This window comes from Sinocyclocheilus grahami, unplaced genomic scaffold, assembly GCF_001515645.1.
Source record: "Sinocyclocheilus grahami isolate Dianchi unplaced genomic scaffold, SAMN03320097.WGS_v1.1 scaffold164.1, whole genome shotgun sequence".
NCBI classification, from domain to species: Eukaryota; Metazoa; Chordata; class Actinopteri; order Cypriniformes; family Cyprinidae; genus Sinocyclocheilus; species Sinocyclocheilus grahami.
In genome coordinates this window covers 156,697-178,282 of record NW_015505343.1, presented here as the reverse complement: position 1 = coordinate 178,282, position 21,586 = coordinate 156,697, and the positions used below count along the sequence as shown (strand labels likewise).

At 39.0% G+C, this 21,586-nt stretch overlaps 1 protein-coding gene across 1 annotated transcript in view; it reads left to right on the top strand.

The window, feature by feature from the left end:
• The window catches only part of pard3aa (par-3 family cell polarity regulator alpha, a), a 515,464-nt gene extending 496,379 nt beyond the window's left edge, over window positions 1-19,085 (top strand). The window contains exons 21-23 of the mRNA XM_016282712.1: window positions 2,766-2,889; window positions 11,974-12,098; window positions 17,721-19,085. Coding sequence (XP_016138198.1) covers window positions 2,766-2,889; window positions 11,974-12,098; window positions 17,721-18,114 — 643 coding nt within the window. The 3' untranslated portion in view covers window positions 18,115-19,085. The remainder of the gene's footprint in view (window positions 1-2,765; window positions 2,890-11,973; window positions 12,099-17,720) is intronic.
• Window positions 19,086-21,586: the final 2,501 nt, after the last annotated feature.

Below are 21,586 nucleotides of genomic sequence, written 5' to 3'. Positions count from 1 at the left end.
CGAGATGGGCGGCCGCCAGCACTTAACGCACATGGGTGCTCTTTTACGATTCCAACTGCTAATTTTTCAGTGCCACTTTTGCAGGAATTTCACACCAGATCGTCCAAATACACCAATTGTAATTGAACTGCTGCGTATGTGGTCTTAAGTTCTCCAGTTCATCTAATAGTATTGTCATTTGAACCTCATTTCATGAGTATAGCGACTTGATTTGGTTCAGCTTAGTTCCTCTACAACAATTCCATGTTTTAATTGTTTGCCAATCTTGTAATTTCCTAATTTCCGTATGACTCGTAGTGGTCTTGTCCACATCTGTGGTTGTAAAAGTTCACTTTTCATTTTCTAAATTGACGTCTTTAACCACAAAGGAACATCATTGGAGGTTGGTCATTTGGTTTGTTTAATGGGTTGATCACAAGCCTCAGCTGGTTACTGAACTGAGTGACTCAGTTTATGGTCGCTTTAACCTTTCCAGGGTCTCGCTTAGGCATTTATGACCAAATCTCTGCTGTTTGTTTTGGAGTCAGAGGATTCAGAGGAAGGCTGTTCCTAGGCAGGGGGATTAAGCTAATGGAACCATCCCTGTTCATCTCCTAATGGATAAAGAAGGGAATAGATACAACACAGACTTTAATAGGAGTGTAGAATGATGGTTTAGTGTCAAGACTGGAGTCCACCGTCTCCTGAAAAACAAGCTGTAATCCAATCATACGGCTAAATCTTTGATGTTAGTCATGCCTGCTACATGCTACTGCAGATAGTTTACATCAGAATTAGGTTTCCTAATGAAAATATAGTGTTATGAATAAGATTAGAGCTAGATTATTTGTTTGCAGATATCCCGTCTATTGTTCTTTCTACCAAAGCTTTGTTTGCAAGTTTCCTCTGTACTGCTCAAAGCTTGTTAGCGTTTCTCTTGCTGTGAGCATAGACACCAGGCGCATTGCCACTGATGCTAATGTTTAATCACACGTTTACAGGAGCTAATGGCCAAATTAATTTCCCCTCACAGATGTGTGGTAATGGCAGAGTGATTTGTTTGTTTCTCTCAGGCTTTGACTGCTTTGTGTGTAAGTTGCAGCTGAGAGTGGTCATCAAAAGTCTACAAACTTTGTCTATGACAAATGTCTACGATTACTGCAATTGAATCTCATCACACACACTCGGATATTATTTGAAGTATACAAGACGGCAAAGACCTCATGTCTCGTATGCAGTTTCCTCCAAATGTATCGTCCTTAGCTTCATTCATCCTTCATCCGCTTGATGTTTCTTTGAGAACAGCTTTTTTTTTTTTTTTTAAGTTTCTACTTTTGCTAAAATGTCAGTAAATGTCAGTGGATGAAGTTGATACACTTTGCACATTTTATGATAAGTTATCAAATGGCATTTAAAAAAAATCTTACTTTTAGCCCAAAACTCTCATATTGATATCATCTCACTTTTAAAAATGGATTTGAAACGCTTTCCTGTGCCTGTTTTAGTGGATTATTATACTTGGTAATGGTAAGTACACTATTTTAATGGACACATATAAGATTTGGCCCTTGAAAAAGCGAGTAGATTACCTGCCTGTATATGCAACACCAAATGCACACGGCTCAATGATTCGCTTAATTTAAAACACTTCCATTTTCTCCGCCTTGCAAATGCATTTGATGGCCTTCAAGCTCTTCCACCACCAGATATGAATATAGGGATGGGGCGTTAAATGAAGTAAAGCTAATACAATTGATTCTAATGGCTGCATGGAACAACAGAACAAGGATGTTCAGTCATCACCACTCATACGATTCTTATTCGGCTCCATTTGGTTTTTATGGCAGGCCATTTAGCGGCAGTTTTAATGAAGGGTGATTGGCAATGTGTCGGAGTGGCCATTTCAGTCAGTGGGCTGTTCCTGCTTGCGATCTACAATTATGAGCACATTTAGACCAGACATCTCATCTTAAGTAAGCTATCAGCGTCAGTGGAGGCCACCTTAGCCACCTGTATCAGCTCCCCACAGAGATGACATCTCCGTAATTCATCCGTATGCTGAATTGCCAATCCGTATGCTGTTCTTTTATTTTTTTTCTTGGTGTTCCATATTTTTGTAAGCTTAATGTTTTACCTCTTTGTGTTCTCAATTAGTTTTTTTCACCCCTTCTTTGAGGATTTCCTTCCTCAGTTCTCCCTCGCTCGCTCTCTGTGTAAATTAGCCATATTATCAGACAGGATGTTGTATTATAATGAGGGGTTTGTCACCAGCAGCCCGTGTGGTGGAGTAGATAAAAAACGGGGCTTGATTAGCGGGACGAGGCATATTGATTCCTATTGACGGTCACTTTCCCCAGCTCTTAATGAAAGGAATGCAAATGAGTCTCTCTGAGTTCTCTAAAGGGGTGCAGGGCTGAGATGTGGGCCTTTGACTCTCTGTCGTAGGAGGGACATGTATCATTGGCCATGGTTCACTGGGGAGTCCTTTGCGGAAATGTTTGGTCCGTTTCATGTTCTCAAGATGCCGGCGAGCGCAAGCCAAATGTGGAAAAAGTAATGGACTGTGTCCGTACGTGTAATTTAGCAAAATGGATAGGGGCACATGGGCTCAAATGGTGCTTGTGCTATTGATTGAGGAAACAAGCTGTATTCTTGTAAGAATTCGAGCTGTACTGTGCCTTATTCAAGTGCTATCGTCTGTAGTGTACCATCTGGTCTTTGTTCTTCTCATGTTGATGTCAGGACCAATGGTGATGTCATAAATGTTTTTCCTCTCTCCTCTATAGCAACCGACTGGCACCCAGCAACCATGACCGGATACAACGTCTACGACAAGAGTTCCAGCAGGCCAAGCAGGAGGAGGAACCTGATGACCGCCGTCGATCCTACAGCTTTCAACAACAACAGAGGGTGAGTGTGCAAGACTACTGTATAAACCTCAGTTTAGCATGTGCACCCTTACCCTGACCCTTAAAGCTTCCCAGCATGCACCTCTGCAAAAGTAACACTTTATCTCTTTCATCTCATTACACAGGCTACACCCTACGGGAGATCACATTTGTCAGCTGGATACATCATCGAGGGTGTCTCATCTCAGAAAGTAACCATTATAAAACATTTATGTACTGTAATTTCTCTTTTTTTGGAATGTAATGGTTACTTTTCTGAAATGAGCCAGTGTCAATGACTTATGTGGCCGACAAATGCAAACTCTTCCAAATGAGTCGCAGCATTTAAGCCAGCCTGGTGTTTGGTGTTCAGGGCAAAGAGTGACATGTATTATAGTGAGATATTGTCAAGGATCTCAGATAACGCATGAATGGTGTTTGTTCTGTGAGGTGGGGGGAAAAAGTGCATTTGTTGTTAGCTTGCATATCACAAGTGCATCTCACAGTTGATTTGCCCCCAAACTTGCTTGTATTTGTTAGGTCTGCACAGAGGTGAATGTGTTTTAACATTGTGTCCTTGAAAGTCAGTTCTTCATTTTATTAACCGAGGTTAGAGGCTAGCCGTTATTTTATCTTTATCAACAAGTTAAAATAATATACACTGCTCAAGAGGCTGGGAAAGAAGTTGCAAGGGGTCAAAGTTCAAATAGCTGTGTATCTTTACTCTGTAATGGCCTGAGCCAGACATGGCGGCCTGTCCTATGACTTCCTGTTAAGGGTATGGAGGGGGATTTTAAAAGATGACAGGCTAATTACCTCGAGGAATAGAACCATTTCCTAAATTAGAGGTCAGCTCTCTGACCCTGTCTTCTCTGACACATATTTGGCCTCCATTTTCCTCTCAGGTCTTGAATAGCTCTACAGAGATTAGAATGTGTTCAACTCAATTAATGCATTAATGTTCTTACTCACTCAGATCAGTGCAGAGAGAGAAAAAAAATCTGCATCTTAGACAGAAAGATTAATGATGGAGGCATAATGAAAATACAATCACTTAAAAGTTGAAGCATTTATAAAATATTGCAAAAGTTTTGTGCAAATCTGTAATGGAAACCCGGCTACTGACACATGCTGGGGTCTATCTGCATCTTAGACAGAAAGATTAATGATGGAGGCATAATGAAAATACAATCACTTAAAAGTTGAAGCATTTATAAAATATTGCAAAAGTTTTGCGCAAATCTGTAATGGAAACCCGGCTACTGACACATGCTGGGGTCTTGTGGTTTGTTGCCAGGGCATTGCTAGGGCATTCTGGAATGTTGCTGAAATATTGCTTGCTGTTTGCTTGTGTGTTCTGGGTGGCTGAAGAATGTTACATGGAATGTACGCTAGAATATTGTTACGTGGTTGCTAGAGTGTTCTTGGTGAATGCTGGGATGCAAAGTTGTATTTGATGTTTGCTAGGTGATTGCAAGGGTGTAGTGGGTGTTTAACAGGTTGTTGCTAGGGTTTTATCAGTGGGTCCAAGAGTATTCTAAGTGGTTGCTAGGATGTTGCTAGGTAGGTTGGGTGTTCTGGGTGATTGTAGGGATGTAGTGGGTTTTTATAGATTGTTGCTAGGTTTTTTATTGGTGGTGGTTATGGTATTCTGAGTGGTTGGTAGGGTAGTATGGATGGTTGCTAGGTAGGTTGTTACTAGTTTTTTCTTGGTGGTTGGTAGGGTATTCCGAGTGGTTGCTGGGTGGTTGCTAGTGTGTTCTGGATCATGTCGAAGGTGTGCTGGGTATATGCTAGGGTGCTATGAGTGATTTCAAAGGTGTGCTGGGGTGGTTGCTAGAGGTTGCTAAGAAGTTGCTAGGTGGCTGTTTACTGGCTCAAGTCAAAAGTGCCCAGCCCCAAGCCTCTAGAAATAAGTTGGATCTGTCTGTGTATGTGTTTTTAATCACTGCTAATGACAGATATTTAATAAATAAATATACTTAATGACAGTTCATTTTTGCCCAGTTATGACAGCAGGTAAACCTCAAGTGAGTGTTTCACTTCAGAAGTACACATGGTCTCCTAGGCAACGGCTTTTAAACTTGGAGACATGCACTAGCTTTTATTTGACATAGCCTTAGCTGGTCTGTTTGCAGTATGAATGAATTAAAACCTCTCTTGGTACCCGATGGTGTCACATTGTCTGGGCTTCTAGTACAGGAAGTAAAAGCCCTGTTGTTTGCACAGCGCCGAACCAGAGGAGTCAAGCTAGAAGCCACCTAATTGCTTGTGATAGTTTACATTGTTTAAGGACTAGAGACATTTTCCGTAATAAAGTACGCTACCTCCCTCGAGTGTCTCAAGTCTACTGTATTAACGGCTGACGGGTTGGCTTCTCAGTTTGGACATGACTGGTTTCAAATAACAAAACATGTTAGATGGGACCCAGGGGATGCCTTTGAGTCTTTCAGGGTATTATAAGAAGGGCAAATTTCCTGAAGACCGCGGTTTAGATGTCAAGCATTACTTTTTTTCGATGGCACCATTGCTGTACCCAAGTTGTGTCAAGGGGATGTTGAAATACAGGCACATGCTGGTGGTAGTTTTTTTGTGAGGGAAAACTCCCTCCAGCTTTGAAAAGGTGGGAAAAATTATGCTAAAATTGCTCTGGCTTAGGTTTTGTGTATTGTATGGCATGTTGGGCCGACACATCCAATAAATGGTTATTAGAGCACTAAAAGCTTGTGTCAAACAATAGCGGAGAGGTGTGTGTTAAGGATGTAACAAAGTATTCAAGTCCCAATGTCTACGGTGGTTATGGTTCAACTAAAAAAAAAGTGTAACACTAAGCTTTTACATCCCAAGGAATCAGGTGGTCCAGGTGTTTTATCCCTGGATTGCATTAGAATCACACACACTCCATCAAAGCGAATACAAACAGGCTTGACGTTGATTTAGGTCTGAGAGGGCCCACGAGCGCGGTGGTCCTGTTGACTTGTAGAAATATACAGCTGTCAGTCGTAACAGCAGGTTGAGAGAATGATGGTTAAGCAGGGTAAGAGAGCGCAAGGGAGGCGTTTATAGCCATAGCAGTCTTGTTGATACTGCTGCCATAAGCTTGATATAATGACGTTATAAAACTGTCAAAATAAAGCTCCTCTGAGAGCATCTAGAATTTTTTGGGGGGTGATCTGATGACACAGCCGAAAACTTGTTCAACATCAGATGAGTAATGCAACGTTTTTATAAAGTGCCATTGAATTGTCATAACATTTTGGATATGATCAATTATGGTATTAACATTACATACATACATACATTCATTATTTATATTTTAGGTTGAGATACAATGGGTTTTTGACATGGACTTTTTATATTGTAATATACATGTAATAGTATTCAAAAGTGTGATGGAATCCCATAGTGGTTTTTATGTAGTTTCTATATGTTCAATATCAATTGCCATAATTTTCTTGATGTCTACCATAGTTAGACAATTTTGTTGTTGTTGTTTGAATGCCACGTTTATTCCAATGATACTGTGTTTGTTTGTTTGATTTCTTTCACAAATACCATGGTAATACTGTGGCATTCTGAATTTTTATTTGAAGTACTTTTTAAATACAATGGTATATGATAATCATACAGTATCATGGTATGCTATTATCATTTGATGCCATCACTGTACTACAGTATTGCATTTTGCATTTTTTATGGCTATGAAAAGCAATTATCTAATTACCATTTATGACCACCTAGCTACAGGTACTCAGCACATTTTGGAGGTTTCTTTAGCATTTCAAAGCCTGCCGGTTGTTATTTATAGCTTTGATTATAAATACCGTACATTACACCATTTAGAAATGTCCCTCAAGTGCAACAGAAAATCAAAGTGGCATGAAACAATGATTGATTGCCTTTTAAATATGTAGCTATGTGGTAAAACTCCCAACTTTACATCAAACGCCTCTCATTTCTTTATGAAGAAAAATGGATAAGTACACCCCAGATAATCCTTCAAACCCAGCGTGAGTTCTGACAGCACGAGACGCACATTAGGACAGTGATTAAGGTGTGTTCTCAGCGTTCACAATCCCCCCGAGGACTGAAAGAAACCCGTCATCAGGTTTTTATGTGCGACGACGAGCTGCCAACCCAGATCGCTGATAATCGCCCCGTGGCCAGAACCTGTCACAGACCTCCACCGGTAAACAGACCAATTAGACGTGTCTTGTTATGCCTCCCTTGTATATCACGCCCAGCGTTTCTCGCTATGACTTTCAAAGGGACTTTTCCAGATGTTTGTCATAAAGAGCATGTTCCTTCCAGAGGCTTGCCGCCCTGTCTCAACGAATAAAAATCAATCTTTTCTTAAGCCGATCAGAGGCCACACAAGAGACGGAAGTTTTATGTTGGTGCCTGGATCACATGCGTGCACAAATGCTTTCATTAGGCCCATATTTACGTGCTTTTCTCCTCTTTTACAAGGACCTCGGTGCTGGCAAGCATTCAGGCAGCCTTCATGACTGGAAAGAATGCCATTGATTTCAGGATTCAGAGTAACCAGCATGTTTTCTTTGAACCAGGCGTGATTTCCACAGTGTGGAATCAGAGAACTCGCGTCTTTGTACAGTCGACCCACTGCAGCCAAAGGTTGGATGAGGTTATCTTTCAATGCTGCAGGAACACACCGTAAGCTCAGGGAACAATGGCTGCATGTAGGCGAAAAGAAGTACACAACACGATAATGAGCCTACAGTGGGTAGATAAATCCACTGCAGCTCGAGATTAGTGTCCCTCCAGTGAAATATACGTTGATTGCCTTCCTACTGTTATATATCCATTCACGTTCACCAGATTTAGAACTAGATGATAAAACTGAGATTACCTACAGGGGATGTGAGGACTATATCTGTTCTGAATACTGAGCTGAACTCGGATCCCGGTGTAATGCACAGTCAATGTTTCACGTTTATTTTAGGTCTGAGAGGCTGCAAAAAAACTGTTAATATTGAAATATCAGGTTGATAATACAACGTTTTTTCTAAACTGGTGGTTACACTTTATTTTAAGGTGTCCTTGTTACATTGTAGTTATACAATTTAATTAGGATTAGGGTTTGTTTTAGGGTTAGTTGCATGTGATTCTGCATAATCTACTGTTATTACGATAATAAGTATGTAACACGTGTAGCAAAGGCACTAAAATAATGTGTTACCCACGTTCAAATATCCTCTGTAAAAACATCTGGGAGGTTTCTAAGATGTTCTGGGTGTTTAGATTGTTAAATGCAGTGCAAGTTTGGTTAGTTTATAAGGTGTTGCTATGTGGTTTTTAGGGTGTTCTGGTTGTTTTAGTGTGTTACTATGCACTTCTGGGAGGTTTCTAGGGTGTTTCTAGGTGGTTATTGGGGTGTGGGGTGTTCTGGGTGTTTAGTATAATAAATGCAGTTTATGTGGGTTGCGTTGGTTTCTAAGGTGTTGCTAGGTCATTATTAGGGTGTTCTGGGTATTTTAGGGTGTATTCACACCTGTCTTGTTTGGTTCGATTGAATCAAAATCAAGTTTGTTTCCCCCCTTGGTGCAGATCTTTTGGGCAGGTGTGAATACAGCAATCGCGCTCGGGAGCGGACCAAACAACATACAGAGACCCAGCTGAAGAGGTGGTCTCGGTCCGCTTCCAAACGAACTCTGGTACGGTTGAATGGATAAACCAATGAATGGATGACCTTAAGCACACATTTGGTTTTGTTGACAGTTTCTGGTTCACTTGCAAAAAGGACAGTGTGAAAGCGAACCGCAGCAAAGTAAAAAAAATCAACATTGTATTTGGTCCAGACCAAAGAAAGTGAACTAGCGGACTTTCCTGGTGTGAATACACCATTAGTGTAGTAACCAGGGTCTTTTGGGAGGTTACTAAAGTGTTGCTAGGTGGTTATTAGGATGTTCTGGGCATTTAATGATGTTAAGATGTTTCTAAGGTCTTCTGGGAGGTTTCTAGGTTGTTTCTAGGTTGTTGTTGAGGTGTTCTGGGTGTTTAGTATATTAAATGCAGTTTATGTGGGTTGGGTTGGTTTCTAAGGCATTGCTAGGTTGTTATTAGGGTGTTTTAATGTTGTACTATGTAGTTGCTAAGGTCTTCTGGGAGGTTTCTCAGGTGTTCTGGCTGTTTCAGGATGTTAAATGCAGTTAATGTGGGTTGAGTTGGTTTCTAAGGTGTTGCTAGGTCATTATTATTGTTCTAGGTGTTTTAGTGTTTTATTGTGCAGTTGCTAGGGTTTTCTGGGAGATTATGAAAGTGTTGCTAGGTTGTTATTAGGGTGTTGTGGGTCTTTTTATATCTTACTATGTATTTTTTTGGTCTTTGAGGTTTTTGAATGGTTGCTTGGTCATGCTTATGGAGTTCTGGGAGATTTCTAAGGTGTTGCTAGTTGGTTATTATGGTATTCTGTGGTTTAGTGTGTTACTATGGTCTTATAGGCAGTTTCTGAGGGTTTTCTAAGTGGTTATTAGGATGTTGTTAGTGTGTTGCTATGGTGTTGTTAGAGTGTTTTTGATGGTTGCTAGGGGCTTACTATGTACTTATGAGGGCGTTATTCTTTGTTGTTAGTGCTTACTGTTTTTAGAGGTTTTGAGGTGGTTGCTATGCTGTTGTTATGGTGTTGCTAGGTGATCATTACAGTCTTCTAATAGTTATATTGCATTGCTTTGCTGTTGTTAGGGTGTCCTAGGTGGTTGCTAGGTGGTTACTAGGTGAGTATAAGGGTGTTCTCAATGTTGTTAATGCATTGCTTTGCTGGTGTTCTTGGTGGTTTCATGAGTGTTGCTGAGTGGTCACTAGGGTGTTTTATTGTGTCGCTGTGCAGTTGCTAGGGTAGGAGATTGCTAAGCTGTTGCTATGTGATAATTAAGGTGCTCTGAATGTTGTTAGGGTGTTGTACTGTTTTTGGGGTGTTCTAGATGGTTCCTAAAGTGTTGCTAAGTAGTTATCAGAGTGTTGTTTATGCTGTTGTAAGGTATTTTGGATGGTTTCTAATGTGCTGGTAGGTGATTTTTAAAGTGTTCTTAGTCCTATTGGCAAGTTGCTTTGCTGTTACGGTATTCTAAGTCATTACTAGAGCCTTGCTAGAGGGTTCTGGGTTTAAATGCTATAGCTAAACCTTCCTTGGTGTACAAGAACTCGAACAGAAAAGTGAAGTTTCTAAGGGATGAGAGGAATGATGTGTCTATAGCTCAGGTTTGCCAGGTCTGCGTAACAAAACCAGCCCAATGGCACTCAAAACTAGACCAATTGGGTTGCGGGAGAAATTGACTATTATGATCACCTTCTGTGGAGCTTCGCTTCAACCTGCGGACTAAAAAAAACCTGCGGCAACAGTATAAAAGTAGAAAATCATGGACTTGGCAACACTGCTAGAGCTTTCAATTTTTATAGCTTCACTTTCAAATTTTCTGTCTATTTTCCTGTCCTTTGTTTTAATTTGAGACACAGACACCTCAGTGTTGTCAAAAATGGCTAATTATGATACATTTTTGCAGAATGGCATACGCATTTTCCATTCCCTCTCTTATTTTTCCCTCCTGCTTTCTGTCCTTTCTTTATCTCTTTTTTTCCTGCGCTCACCCAGTCAAGTGCATCATTTTTAAAATTAACTCCATATGTCGGAGCAGGTTTCTGGAAGTGGTTGAGCATATAGTGCAGTAAACAGTGTTGTACATGGATCATGTATTTGTGTGTGTGTGTGTGTATGTGTGTGGGTGTGTTTGACCCCCCTGTGCACCGCAAGCCCAGCCCGTCTTTGATATTAAAGGCTACGGGTCACACCGCGTGGTAATCGTAACGATTATACATGATTTGGAAGTCTGGGACCGGGAAGTTCTCCTCGTCATCCAGCTGTTTCATGCTTACTTGCTCAGAATTGATGTGGTCAATTTTTCATAATTATGTCTGACTCTCTATCAGGCCATTTTTTGTGTTTGTTCAGGTGGGCTTTGTATTGTTGTATGTGTTCTGTGTCTGAAAAAGAGGGGGAAAAAAGATCATTTCTGTGTAATTAATAAGAGAAAGTGCCATGTGCTGTCTGGTGATCTCATGAAAATGTCATGCTTTCATGTTTTTATAAGGATTGCAGATGAACTTTAAATTATCAGCCTCTACATGCAGGGTAGAACAGCAATTAAATTAAAATGTGATTAAATGAGTACTGTGTAAGTTTATTGTGTCTTGCTACTGGTATTTGATGATTTCATTTATTTTTAGGTAACAGTCAGAATTTGAAAGTGAGATTGCATGTGTACAGAAGAGGATTGACAACCATATTTATCTATAGTGTGTATTTGGCTAGTGGCATATCAGAACACACACGAACACACACACACACACACACACACACAGCTGATTTTTGCTTGCTGCAGTTTCCTCTCAGTCCAAATCTCATTAAAACATCTCACTGTGAATAATTACTTCATTGTTGCTTCTAGCTTGCAATAAAGGCATTTCCTTTTCTCTGTTTTTGGCTTAATATGTTGCCAGCGAAGAAATTTACCAGGCCTTTAGCTATTAAAATGTGTCTCAGAAGGGATTTTGCTCGGCCTTCATCAGACATGGCTAAAATTGCCTGATTCTCCAGTTTGCAGTTAAACCATAGCCGTAATGTTTAATTCTTCTGTTTTTCCCATCTTATGAATCGTTTAAACGTTCACCTCACCGCATTAATGCAGCATTTGTCATTTTTGCCAAGTCAGCTGTTTGTAGCACGAGTGCACTCGAGGCTAATTGCGTTCGGGTGTGGTAGTCACGTTTCTCATTAGCACACCTTGCGCTGTTGGAAGAATCGGTAGTGATCAAGTGCCCCTCAAGAATTATAAAACCCCCACCTGACCATGAATTGTAAAATTATGCTGTGCTTGTTAAATTTTGTACACTTGTTAACTCGGTCAGTGCAAACATATAGTGTTACACCTTCCTACACATAATCACTGACTAATCACGTTACTAACAAACAAAATCGTCATTTACTCTGCCTGAAGGACTTTTCTTTTCTGTCGAACACACAATTTTAAAATGCTTTATACTGTTGTTGTAATATTTGTGTGTAACTGGAATATGCATTTTCATATTTCAGACCAACACGGGTTCTTATACACCGACGGGGCGGCACTCGGTTTCTGTGGAGGACCAAATGCAGAAACAGAGAGAGGACAGAGACTCTTTCACACAAGCCCAGAGGCAGTACAACTCCTTACCGCGGTAAGAGAAGCCAAACAGAGCCGTCACTGCACAAAATATCTCAGATTCTCTGATCTGTTAACCACACATTGTCTCTCACAATAACACTAAATTAACAATATTTGCACAAAGCACTGAAGCCCTTTTTCATGCATAACCTTTGGAGTTATGAAGTAAAAAGTAGTTTTAAATTAAATTAAATGTAGCATATTAGCATATGTACATTAATTTTATAATAATAATATTATTATTATTTGACTTGAATAATTTTAATGCCTTTTTGGCAGGACATTGACCTTGCTGTAACATGTAAATAATACATAAAGCGTCATATCATACCATTATTATCATGCCTTTATAATACTTTCCTGTTACATTTTGTAACACTATTCCTTACATTCAAGGAATAAATCTCAAATACGAGTACATAAGTTGCCGGATCGCCTAGAACAAAGCAATAAAAAGTGATGCTTTAATAAATTCATGCTAATAAATCAGCCATAACCCAAATATGCGTGCAATCTTATTCCCACGTCTCTCACACTCTGTCTGACCTCAGTGGCATTTCTCCACTGAAGTCATCCCATTGTCATGCGGTCGGTTCTGTCTTCGCTCTAAGCCTTCAGAACAGCAACAGCGTCTGTCTTCATGCTCACATGCCCCTCCTAAACCTAATAAAGATCAGCCCGAGAACCTGTGTGTTGAGGAAAGTTTATCTTGGCAACCGCAGTTTATAGGGCCTCCCTTTTTCGGATGGATATCAGCCCCGTCCCTCATCTGTTTTAACTGCTTTCTCTCTTTTTTCTTTCCCTCCCCTTTGCATATTTATCATAAATGTCAATAAAGCTTAGAATGTTGCCTGTGGGCTGAGTTTGATATCGGCGTTTCTACTTGCAGGCATTGGTATCTTCTTAATCTGCTTCAGTTCATGCAAAGCATCCAGCCAACAGACATGAGAAGAAAAAAATCCCGCATTAGAGCTTTACATACTTAACTGACAGGGGTGGGGAACTGCTGGCGCTGCCGATAAAGTTTCACTCAATATTTCAGTACATATTTACAGCACAGCAGGAAAAACGGCATTTTTAAGTTTTCTGATGAAAACGTACCAGCTCAAAAGTTGCCTTCACAATGCAAGGGTGTCGCCAAGGTTCTGCTAAAGTGGTTTGTTAGCCACAAAAGAAATCTTGAAGGCTGACATTGAAGCCTAGTCTCTATGACACATTCTCCCATTTGTCTGCCAGGCAAAAAATTGCGAATCTGATCAAATTTGCCATCACACTTCTTAACAAACTGATCATTTTAATGTACAAACTGCAAGTTAGATGCAGAAGTTTAAACAGTGAAATTTATATGGTACCAGAATTGCAAAAGGCTTATTTTGCTATTGCCAAAGTTTGGGGTCTTTTTACATTTTTTTAATTTATTTATTATTATTATAATTTTTTTTTTATAATATAATGATACATTGATACTTTTATTAACCAAGAATGCATTAAATGCTATTATTCAGATATTTTGTTCATATAAAGAATCTTGGAAAATAATAATAATAACAATAAGAAAAGAAAAGAAAAGAGATCAATCAAAGAGCATATTAGAATCATTTCTGAAAGATCATGTCACACTGAAGACTGGAGTAACGATGCTGAAAATACAGCATTGCCAGTACAGAAAAATACAAATAAAAAAATAAAATAACCTTGTTAATTACATAAAATAACATATTGATTTAATCATTTAAGTGTATTTATTTATTTTTTCATTTATTTATTTATTGAATGAATTAATGGGTGGTAGGAGAATATAGGCAAAAAAAAAAAAGCAAACAATATTTTGTCTGTGGAAAAAAATCGTCATTTAAATGGGATTAGAAGAGAATAAGAAGTCCAAAAAAAATGCATTTCACCTTTATTGCTTACGTTTAGCATTTGTTCATGTCTATAACACTACGTCTTAACAGCACAGACATGAAAAACATAAAAATATAAAAATAAAAGAAATACGTGTTATTTTTATTTTAATGCCATTCAAGTTGCCTTAGTATAAGATTGTGGTATGTGGGTATTCTGAACTGGAATTATTGGGAAATGTCTACAGTGTGTGTGGTCTAACATGCATGGCGCTTGTTTTTATTGGCTTTGGGAGCGGTGTAACCAGGATATGTACAATTATAGAATTAGTCCCCCCTCAAGCAATGACAAAGCCCAGTGCACACCGCAGAACGGAGGGGGGCCTTGCATCAGAAATCCCAGATTCGTCCATCGTTTTTTCCCTTCTCTTTCCCAAGACAGTAGAGGAAGTCCTACGGTCGATAGAGAGGTTGATATTCACTACTCCACACTACGTGGACATAATGACAGTTAATCAATTCAACCAATCAGCTTACACTATTTCTCACTGCTTTAAGCATCGTCAGTGTCCCTGTCTATATTGAGCGAACTTTAGACAAAAACTCCAGATTTGCGAGGAATCCGCCGACTGGTTCCTGGCAGAGCTTTGACACTTTCCCTGGGGAAACTCCACACGGACAGCGACCCTTTGATGCGCATTCCACTCATAATCTCATACCGTCGGTCAAGCAGAGTCAAGCTGGTGTGAAATGACCCCCTGTCCTCTGGAGGACCCTGACAGAGATGCGCACTCATTAGTAATGTAAGGACTTACTGGAACGCCATCCCTCCACCAATCATAAACCAATGAGGATTAATCAACAGACACATGGACAGACTGTGGATTATAAGCAAGCTTTAACAGGGATCCAACTATGTGTTTACACTGTAGATTCAGATTTAGCACTTGGCTAATGAAGGGATTCTTTTTTGAGAGGTGGATTAGACGGAAAGAAAGGGAGGAACAGATAAGCGAAGTGTACGCTGATTAGCAGTAATGGAAGTCATGTGAAACAGAGCGCAACTTCATGCAACAGCTGCACGTTATAATACGGCAACACTCACAGAGATAAGAGGAGGGTCCCGCGTTCCAGCCTCTCTTTCTGCTTTCTGTTAACAAATAGAAAACATTACTCAAGGTGTTGAGATAATATTGTTCTCTATGCGCATGGCTGTTGTCCTTTTGATAAACTGTGATGCACACCATCTGTTTCTCAGATACTCACAAACACTAGCTCTTACAAAACAATAAAATAAAAGTAAAATACTTAATTAATGTTTTTAGCTGTGTTGTGAAATTACATTATCATAGAGATATGCTTGCTTATTATATGCTTATTATTATATCACTTTATCTACATGTGAATTGTGTAGTTTTTGCTCCACTGGCATCAGAATTGCAAAAATAAAAAGGTTTCCCAAATGGTCTCCCCAAACAGGCAGAAAGCCCCGCCCCAAACTCCTGCCATTACTTGAGCTGTTGCTATGTTGGGCTGGTCGGGATTTCAAACCTTTCAAATAAATCGACAAATGTTGTACTTATAGTTGTCTCTACTTATTAACTTGAAATCTGAGTAATTTAAACGTAAAAATATGACACGTTTCACTGTTGTGCAGTAGCTAAGAACTGTCTTTAGCCTTGACTATATTCACAATATGGATATATTGAGTATTTTATCTCAGGATGGTACATTGATGGTGTATCATCATACAGGACCGGAACTAACTACTTTAATAAGAGTTATAAAAATGTATTGTATCTACTGAATTAATATTGATTTGTTAATGCTGTAATGAAGTTTGCTTCTAGCAGTCTGTTTTTACGTATAAGATGTGTTTCAAGGTGATAATTAGTCACCTTTTTCTCAATATTTTCAATAACAAGTATGCAGACGTCACTGTAAGTGCATGAAGATTTTGTTTTTTTCTCTCTCTCAAAAAAGATTTAAACACCCCTTATTTCACAACCACTTTCTGAATTCTGGACAATATTACAACATTTGTGTGCCTTCTTTTGAAAGCACTCTTTTCTTGTGTGAATCCCAAAAGAAGTGTGCGCGTACACACTTACACGCATGCTTTTAAGTGTGCAAAGCCAGTGAGTTGTGAGTGGGGCTTCATTTAGCCATGAGGCGATGGGATGTGGCACGGTAGCTACTTCAAATTCCCACTTAATGGATCCTAATAACAGAGCAGAGAGAAGATGGACACAGTCTGAGTGGACACCCCTCACAACGGCCACCACGTTGAAAAAGAAATTTGTAGGTTGGATATTTCTTCCCTCGTTCCTTTAGGCAAGAAAGGGATCTGACGCTGGCGGTCTGTCAGATGTCTAGTAGTTGATTGGCCGATATGGATGGACATTGAAGGAACCTGTTATTTCCTTTCTTGATGTTAAGTATGCTAGCTGGTCTCAGACAGAGTGTTTAACGCTTTTTGTGCAGCACTGAACTAGATTTTTACATTTTCTGGAGAACTGGTGCTTGGCGCTTGTCTTGGACAACTTGCCACCAAAATGCTATAGCATGTTGTAGGTGGTTGTTACCATAGACTGTAAAAAAGTTGGGTGATACGTCCCTATTTCCTTCCACTGTAGAAAAACGAAGCAAAAATGTCCCAAAATGTCATTTGGATTCATAAAGTGGAGCCGCAGTATCGAGGTCCTGTCCGAACTCTCACAAACTCATCACGAGCACACAATCGTGATGCCACACACCGTTTTTATAGCATCAAATAAAACCACACTTATTAGAAAAACAAACACTTGAAAACACCAGCATAATAAGAACTACCTAAAATGACAGAAACCATCTTTGGGTAAAATTTATTTGAAGAGTAATTTGATTTTTTTGTTAGGCTCACATCCCATTCGTTTACACAGATAGGGCAGGGTTTATGCCACAAGGCGACAATCAACATGTTTTGGCCTTACTTTTTAGGATGTCTGCGGCACACTTTATTGTATAGTTTCTAGATGGTTACTCACTAGCCCAAGTCAAAAGAGCCTACTCTCGGGTCTAGATTTTATACATCCTTTTTTTTTTACCATGTTTTGGTCTCCTTCTTTCAGTTTCACTTTATTTTGATGGTCCCTTTAACACATTCTGTTGACTATAAGTAATGTTGCACCTGCATATCTACTAACTCTCATTAGAGTGTTAGTAGAGTATTAGTAGACTGGTAGGGTTAGGGTTATAATAAGTTGATGTGTACTTGCAAAGTTACTTATAGTCAGTAGAACGTATGTTGGGAGACCATCACAATAAAGAGTTAGTTGATATGTGGGTGCAAAGTAGTGCTGTCAAACAATTAATCACGATTAATCACACCCAAAATAATTGTTTTTGTTATATAATATTACGTTTTTGTTTACATAATATATGTGTGTGTACTGTGTATATTTATTACGTACAGTATATATATAAATACACACATGCATGTTAATATTTAGGAAAAATATGTTATGTTTATATATTAAATATATTATATAATATAATATAAATTATATTAATATGAATATATACATGTAAATATTTTCTAAATATATACTGTATGTGTGTGTATTTATATATGCATAATAAATATACACAGTACACACACATATATTATGTGAACAAAAACTTTTATTTTGGATGCGATTAATCGCGATTAATCGTTTGACAGCACTTGTGCAAATTTACTTATTGTCAACAGAAAGTTTGAAAGGGACCATCAAAATAAAGTGTTACCCTTCTTTCTCTTTTCCTTACAGACAACCACGTAAAAACCCTAGCACCGTGTCTCAAGACTCTTGGGATAAAGTCTATCCTCCTGGCGAGGTCTTTCAGTCCACCAAAGAGAACCCACGCTATTCCAGCTACCAGGGATCCCGCACTGCCAATGGCTACCTGGGCGCCGCCGCCACGGGCCTGAACGCTCGCGTCCTCCTGGAGACCCAAGAGCTCCTGAGACAGGAACAGAGACGAAAGGAGCAAGAGGCTAAAACCAAGCTACCTACTATGGAGGAGACACCAACCTCAAGCCAAACCCCTGTTTCTGCTCCACCCAAAGGCCCCTACCGACAAGACGTGCCACCCTCGCCCACCCAACTTGCCCGGCTCAACCGTCTACAGACCCCTGAGAAGGGCCACCCCTTCTACTCCTGAGACGAGAGATCAAAACTGTAGGAAAAACTGTATGACAGCAATAATATTGAATGGAGAGAGACAGGGCTATAACATGGAGACTGCATGGAGGATTGGTTTTGGAGGTTTTTCTGAGGGTTGCCAAGTTGTTGTTTTTGTACTCTAGTATGGAATCTTTGTACACACTGAAGATCTTTGTCAACTATTCATCTCCCATTCTTACTTTTGACAATTGTGCATGTGTTTGTTTAATTAATTGACGTTATGGCACTAGGTACACTTGAGAATCACATGACAGGTTTTGATGCATGGTTGTTTCCACTATATTGTGACCTACATACCTTGTTTTTGTCAAGTGTGCTGAGAAAGACAAGTAGGTGGGTGAATTTCACTACACCTGCCAGAAACATGTCTTGGTCATATTTCACCACAAAATCAAAAGAAAAAATGCAATATTTAGCTATAAAACGATGCTTGGTTCTAGGTCTATAAAGATTTTTTTTCTTTTTCGCTGTGGCATTTTCATCCCTAGAGCCCTGCTCATGACATTCTTTTTTAAATATGTATTGTAGAAACAAATTAAGAATTTGTTCCCATATTTTACAATTTAAATATATCCACATTATTTTCGCTGAGAATTAGATTTTTTAATGCGTTACGCTAGTGAGAGTTTTGTGGGTGTAGGTGTACAGTATGTGTTCAGGGCGGGTGTGTTTTATCCCATGTACTCCAGCAGTGTAGCTGAACTCAGCTAATAGAGTGCGGAAAGGTTATGACCCCACAACCCTCTGACTCTCTGCTACGGAAACCCCCATTAACCCATCATACTTCTCAGTTGCTCCTCATGTGTCGCCTTCCATCTCCACCCACTTCGTAATTGATTCTTCTGCTTTCTCCTTGAGTTAGTGGCCTCTGTTCCTCCACTTCTAAGATGGTAAATGTACAATAAATGTGACCCTGGACCACAAAAGCAGTGTTAAGTCGCTGGGGGATATTTGTAGCAATAGCCAAAAATACATTGTATGGGTCAAAATTATACATTTTTCTTTTATGCCAAAAATCATTAGAACATTAAGTAAAGATCATGTTCCATGAAGATATTTTGTAAATGTCCTACTGTAAATATATTAAAACTTAATTTTTGATTAGTAATATGCATTGCTAAGAACTTTAAAGATGATTTTCTCAATATTTAGATTTTTTTTGCACCCTCAGGTTCCAGATTTTCAAATAGTTGTATCTCGACCAAATATTGTCCGATCCTAACAAACCATACATTAATGGAAAGATTGTTTATTCAGCTTTCAGATAATGTATAAATCTCAATTTCGAAAAATTCACCCTTATGACTGGTTTTGTGCTCCAGGGTCACAAATGTACAGAAATTCAGGAATTGGGAATTTTTCGTAACTTGTTTAAAATACTTCCAGAAGAGCAAAGCATTTGGTTTGGTGCTACTAATAGAAATATAAATTACATACTGTACCTTTTAAGTCAACATGAAGCAATTTTATTCAATAGCTATGATTTCATCCACCTATTTTATGGGAATTTTGGAATATCGCATAAAGAAACTCTGGATGGAAACACCAATATGTGCATAAATTCTAAAAATGTGCATGAAAAGGTTATAATTTCTTTATTCGATAAGAAGATATGTTCATAAACTAAGATGGAAACACATTTAACGAATAAATTCTGCAGTGCAATTAAAAAAAGTCATGTGGCTTTGCATAACTGAACTAACCTGCACACCGTTCTCATCACATGCCGTCTCAAATGTTGTTTTAGTCATTCTGAAATGCCTGAACCAAGCTCTCCCATCAAAATGATTTGGAATAATGAAAGTGCCTCACATGATTGCGTTCTAAAACATCAGGTAACCCTACGCAAGATAGCATCATGACGTTTGTTACAGCGTTCCGTCTGCGTGCTCTGAGACGCAAGTCATTTATTATGTAAGTTTCCGTGGTTGCAGCAACTTTCATTGATGAAAGCAGTGTTTTATTTGCAAATGTTTCATGCGATATTCTAATTTTGCGCGAATTTGGATGGAAACATAGCTAATGAGATCAAATGTAATTTTCTTCATCAGGAATCTGTGTGATTGTGAAAAAATTAATTCTATGACAAGTGGTTGGAGGGGAGGGGCTTAAAAATAAGAGGGATTGATGATGTCATCCAAAATGGAAAATCATTTTAAAAGTGGAGCATGTTTTTACATTTTGATATAAAGACGATGTTACGTTGTTGTTGTTTTTTAGTTTTTTTGGGGATGTTCCCAGATCTTGCGTAATAACACCAGGAACATGTTAACTTTAATGCTTCCTATCAAGGCAGTGTGCTTGTGTCTGAGTGTGTTACTTTTATACCCAGTAGGTGTGGGTGTGACTCTGACCTTTGCCTTCATACAAACGGTCTTTGGTTTCAGCCACTCAGGCAGATACTAGTTTTGTTCAGCACTTTAGTTTTTTATCGCACATGTTCCACTATAACACAACAAAGCTCAGGTTACAGCTCACAACGCAGTAGCCACGGATAAAGTCCATAACCTGTTTGAAGGAGCAGTTCACCTAGTAATGAAAATTCTGTCATCTACTCTCTCCCATGTCGTTCCAAATCTGTTTGCCTTACTTTCTGTGGAACAAAAAGTGTAGTCCATACTTTTCTCTCAAAAGGCATGTCAAGTTGCCCATATGACTTCTATGATAAAATTTGACTATCCCTTTAAATCCAGCTGCCTTTTAACTATTCATTCAAAAATCTTAACCACTCTAACAAACGTCATGTGACTTTTATGTGTGCTGTATGTTTTTTGATATGTGCACGTGTGTGTGGGTTTTGCGTGGGATTGTGTATCACCAGTGCCTGTAACATGACTCTCTCTTGTCTATGAACTGTATCTTGGCAGGCACATGAAACACTTGGCCACATTTTTCAGAGCTAAAGCTAAAAGAGCTCAATAAGCTCTCACAAAAGGGAAAGCCAGGCCCATTGACCGATGTACTTTCCTCCAAGTCTCTTCCTGGCGTCTCGCTCTGTCTCGGATCCATTCATTGTGGAAAATGTTCAGTATATCTGCTCTATTCTTTTCTGACTTCGGTACTTCCTCCCATAATTGTTCGAGGTTCTGTGGTACAACATAATGTGCTTCTAATATTGTATCTACAAACACATTTCCAGAACAGCAGTATATATATATATCTTTTTTTTTTTTTTTTTAATATATATATATATTTTTTTTTTTGTGGTGCTGGCTGCTTATCTACTATTTTACATCACATTGTATACATGAGACATTTTTGTTGGGGAGTGCCTGTGAAGAGGGATGTTTTTGTATGTTAAAAGTTTAACGTGTCGCCAAATGCACATATTTTTAAAATGAACTTTCTCTGATCATACAGCATTTGTTTTAGTCGTTAAAAGAAAGCAAAGATTAATCTGCACATTTTAATGTATTTGTATGACATTTTGTTGTCTATGTACGTCGTAG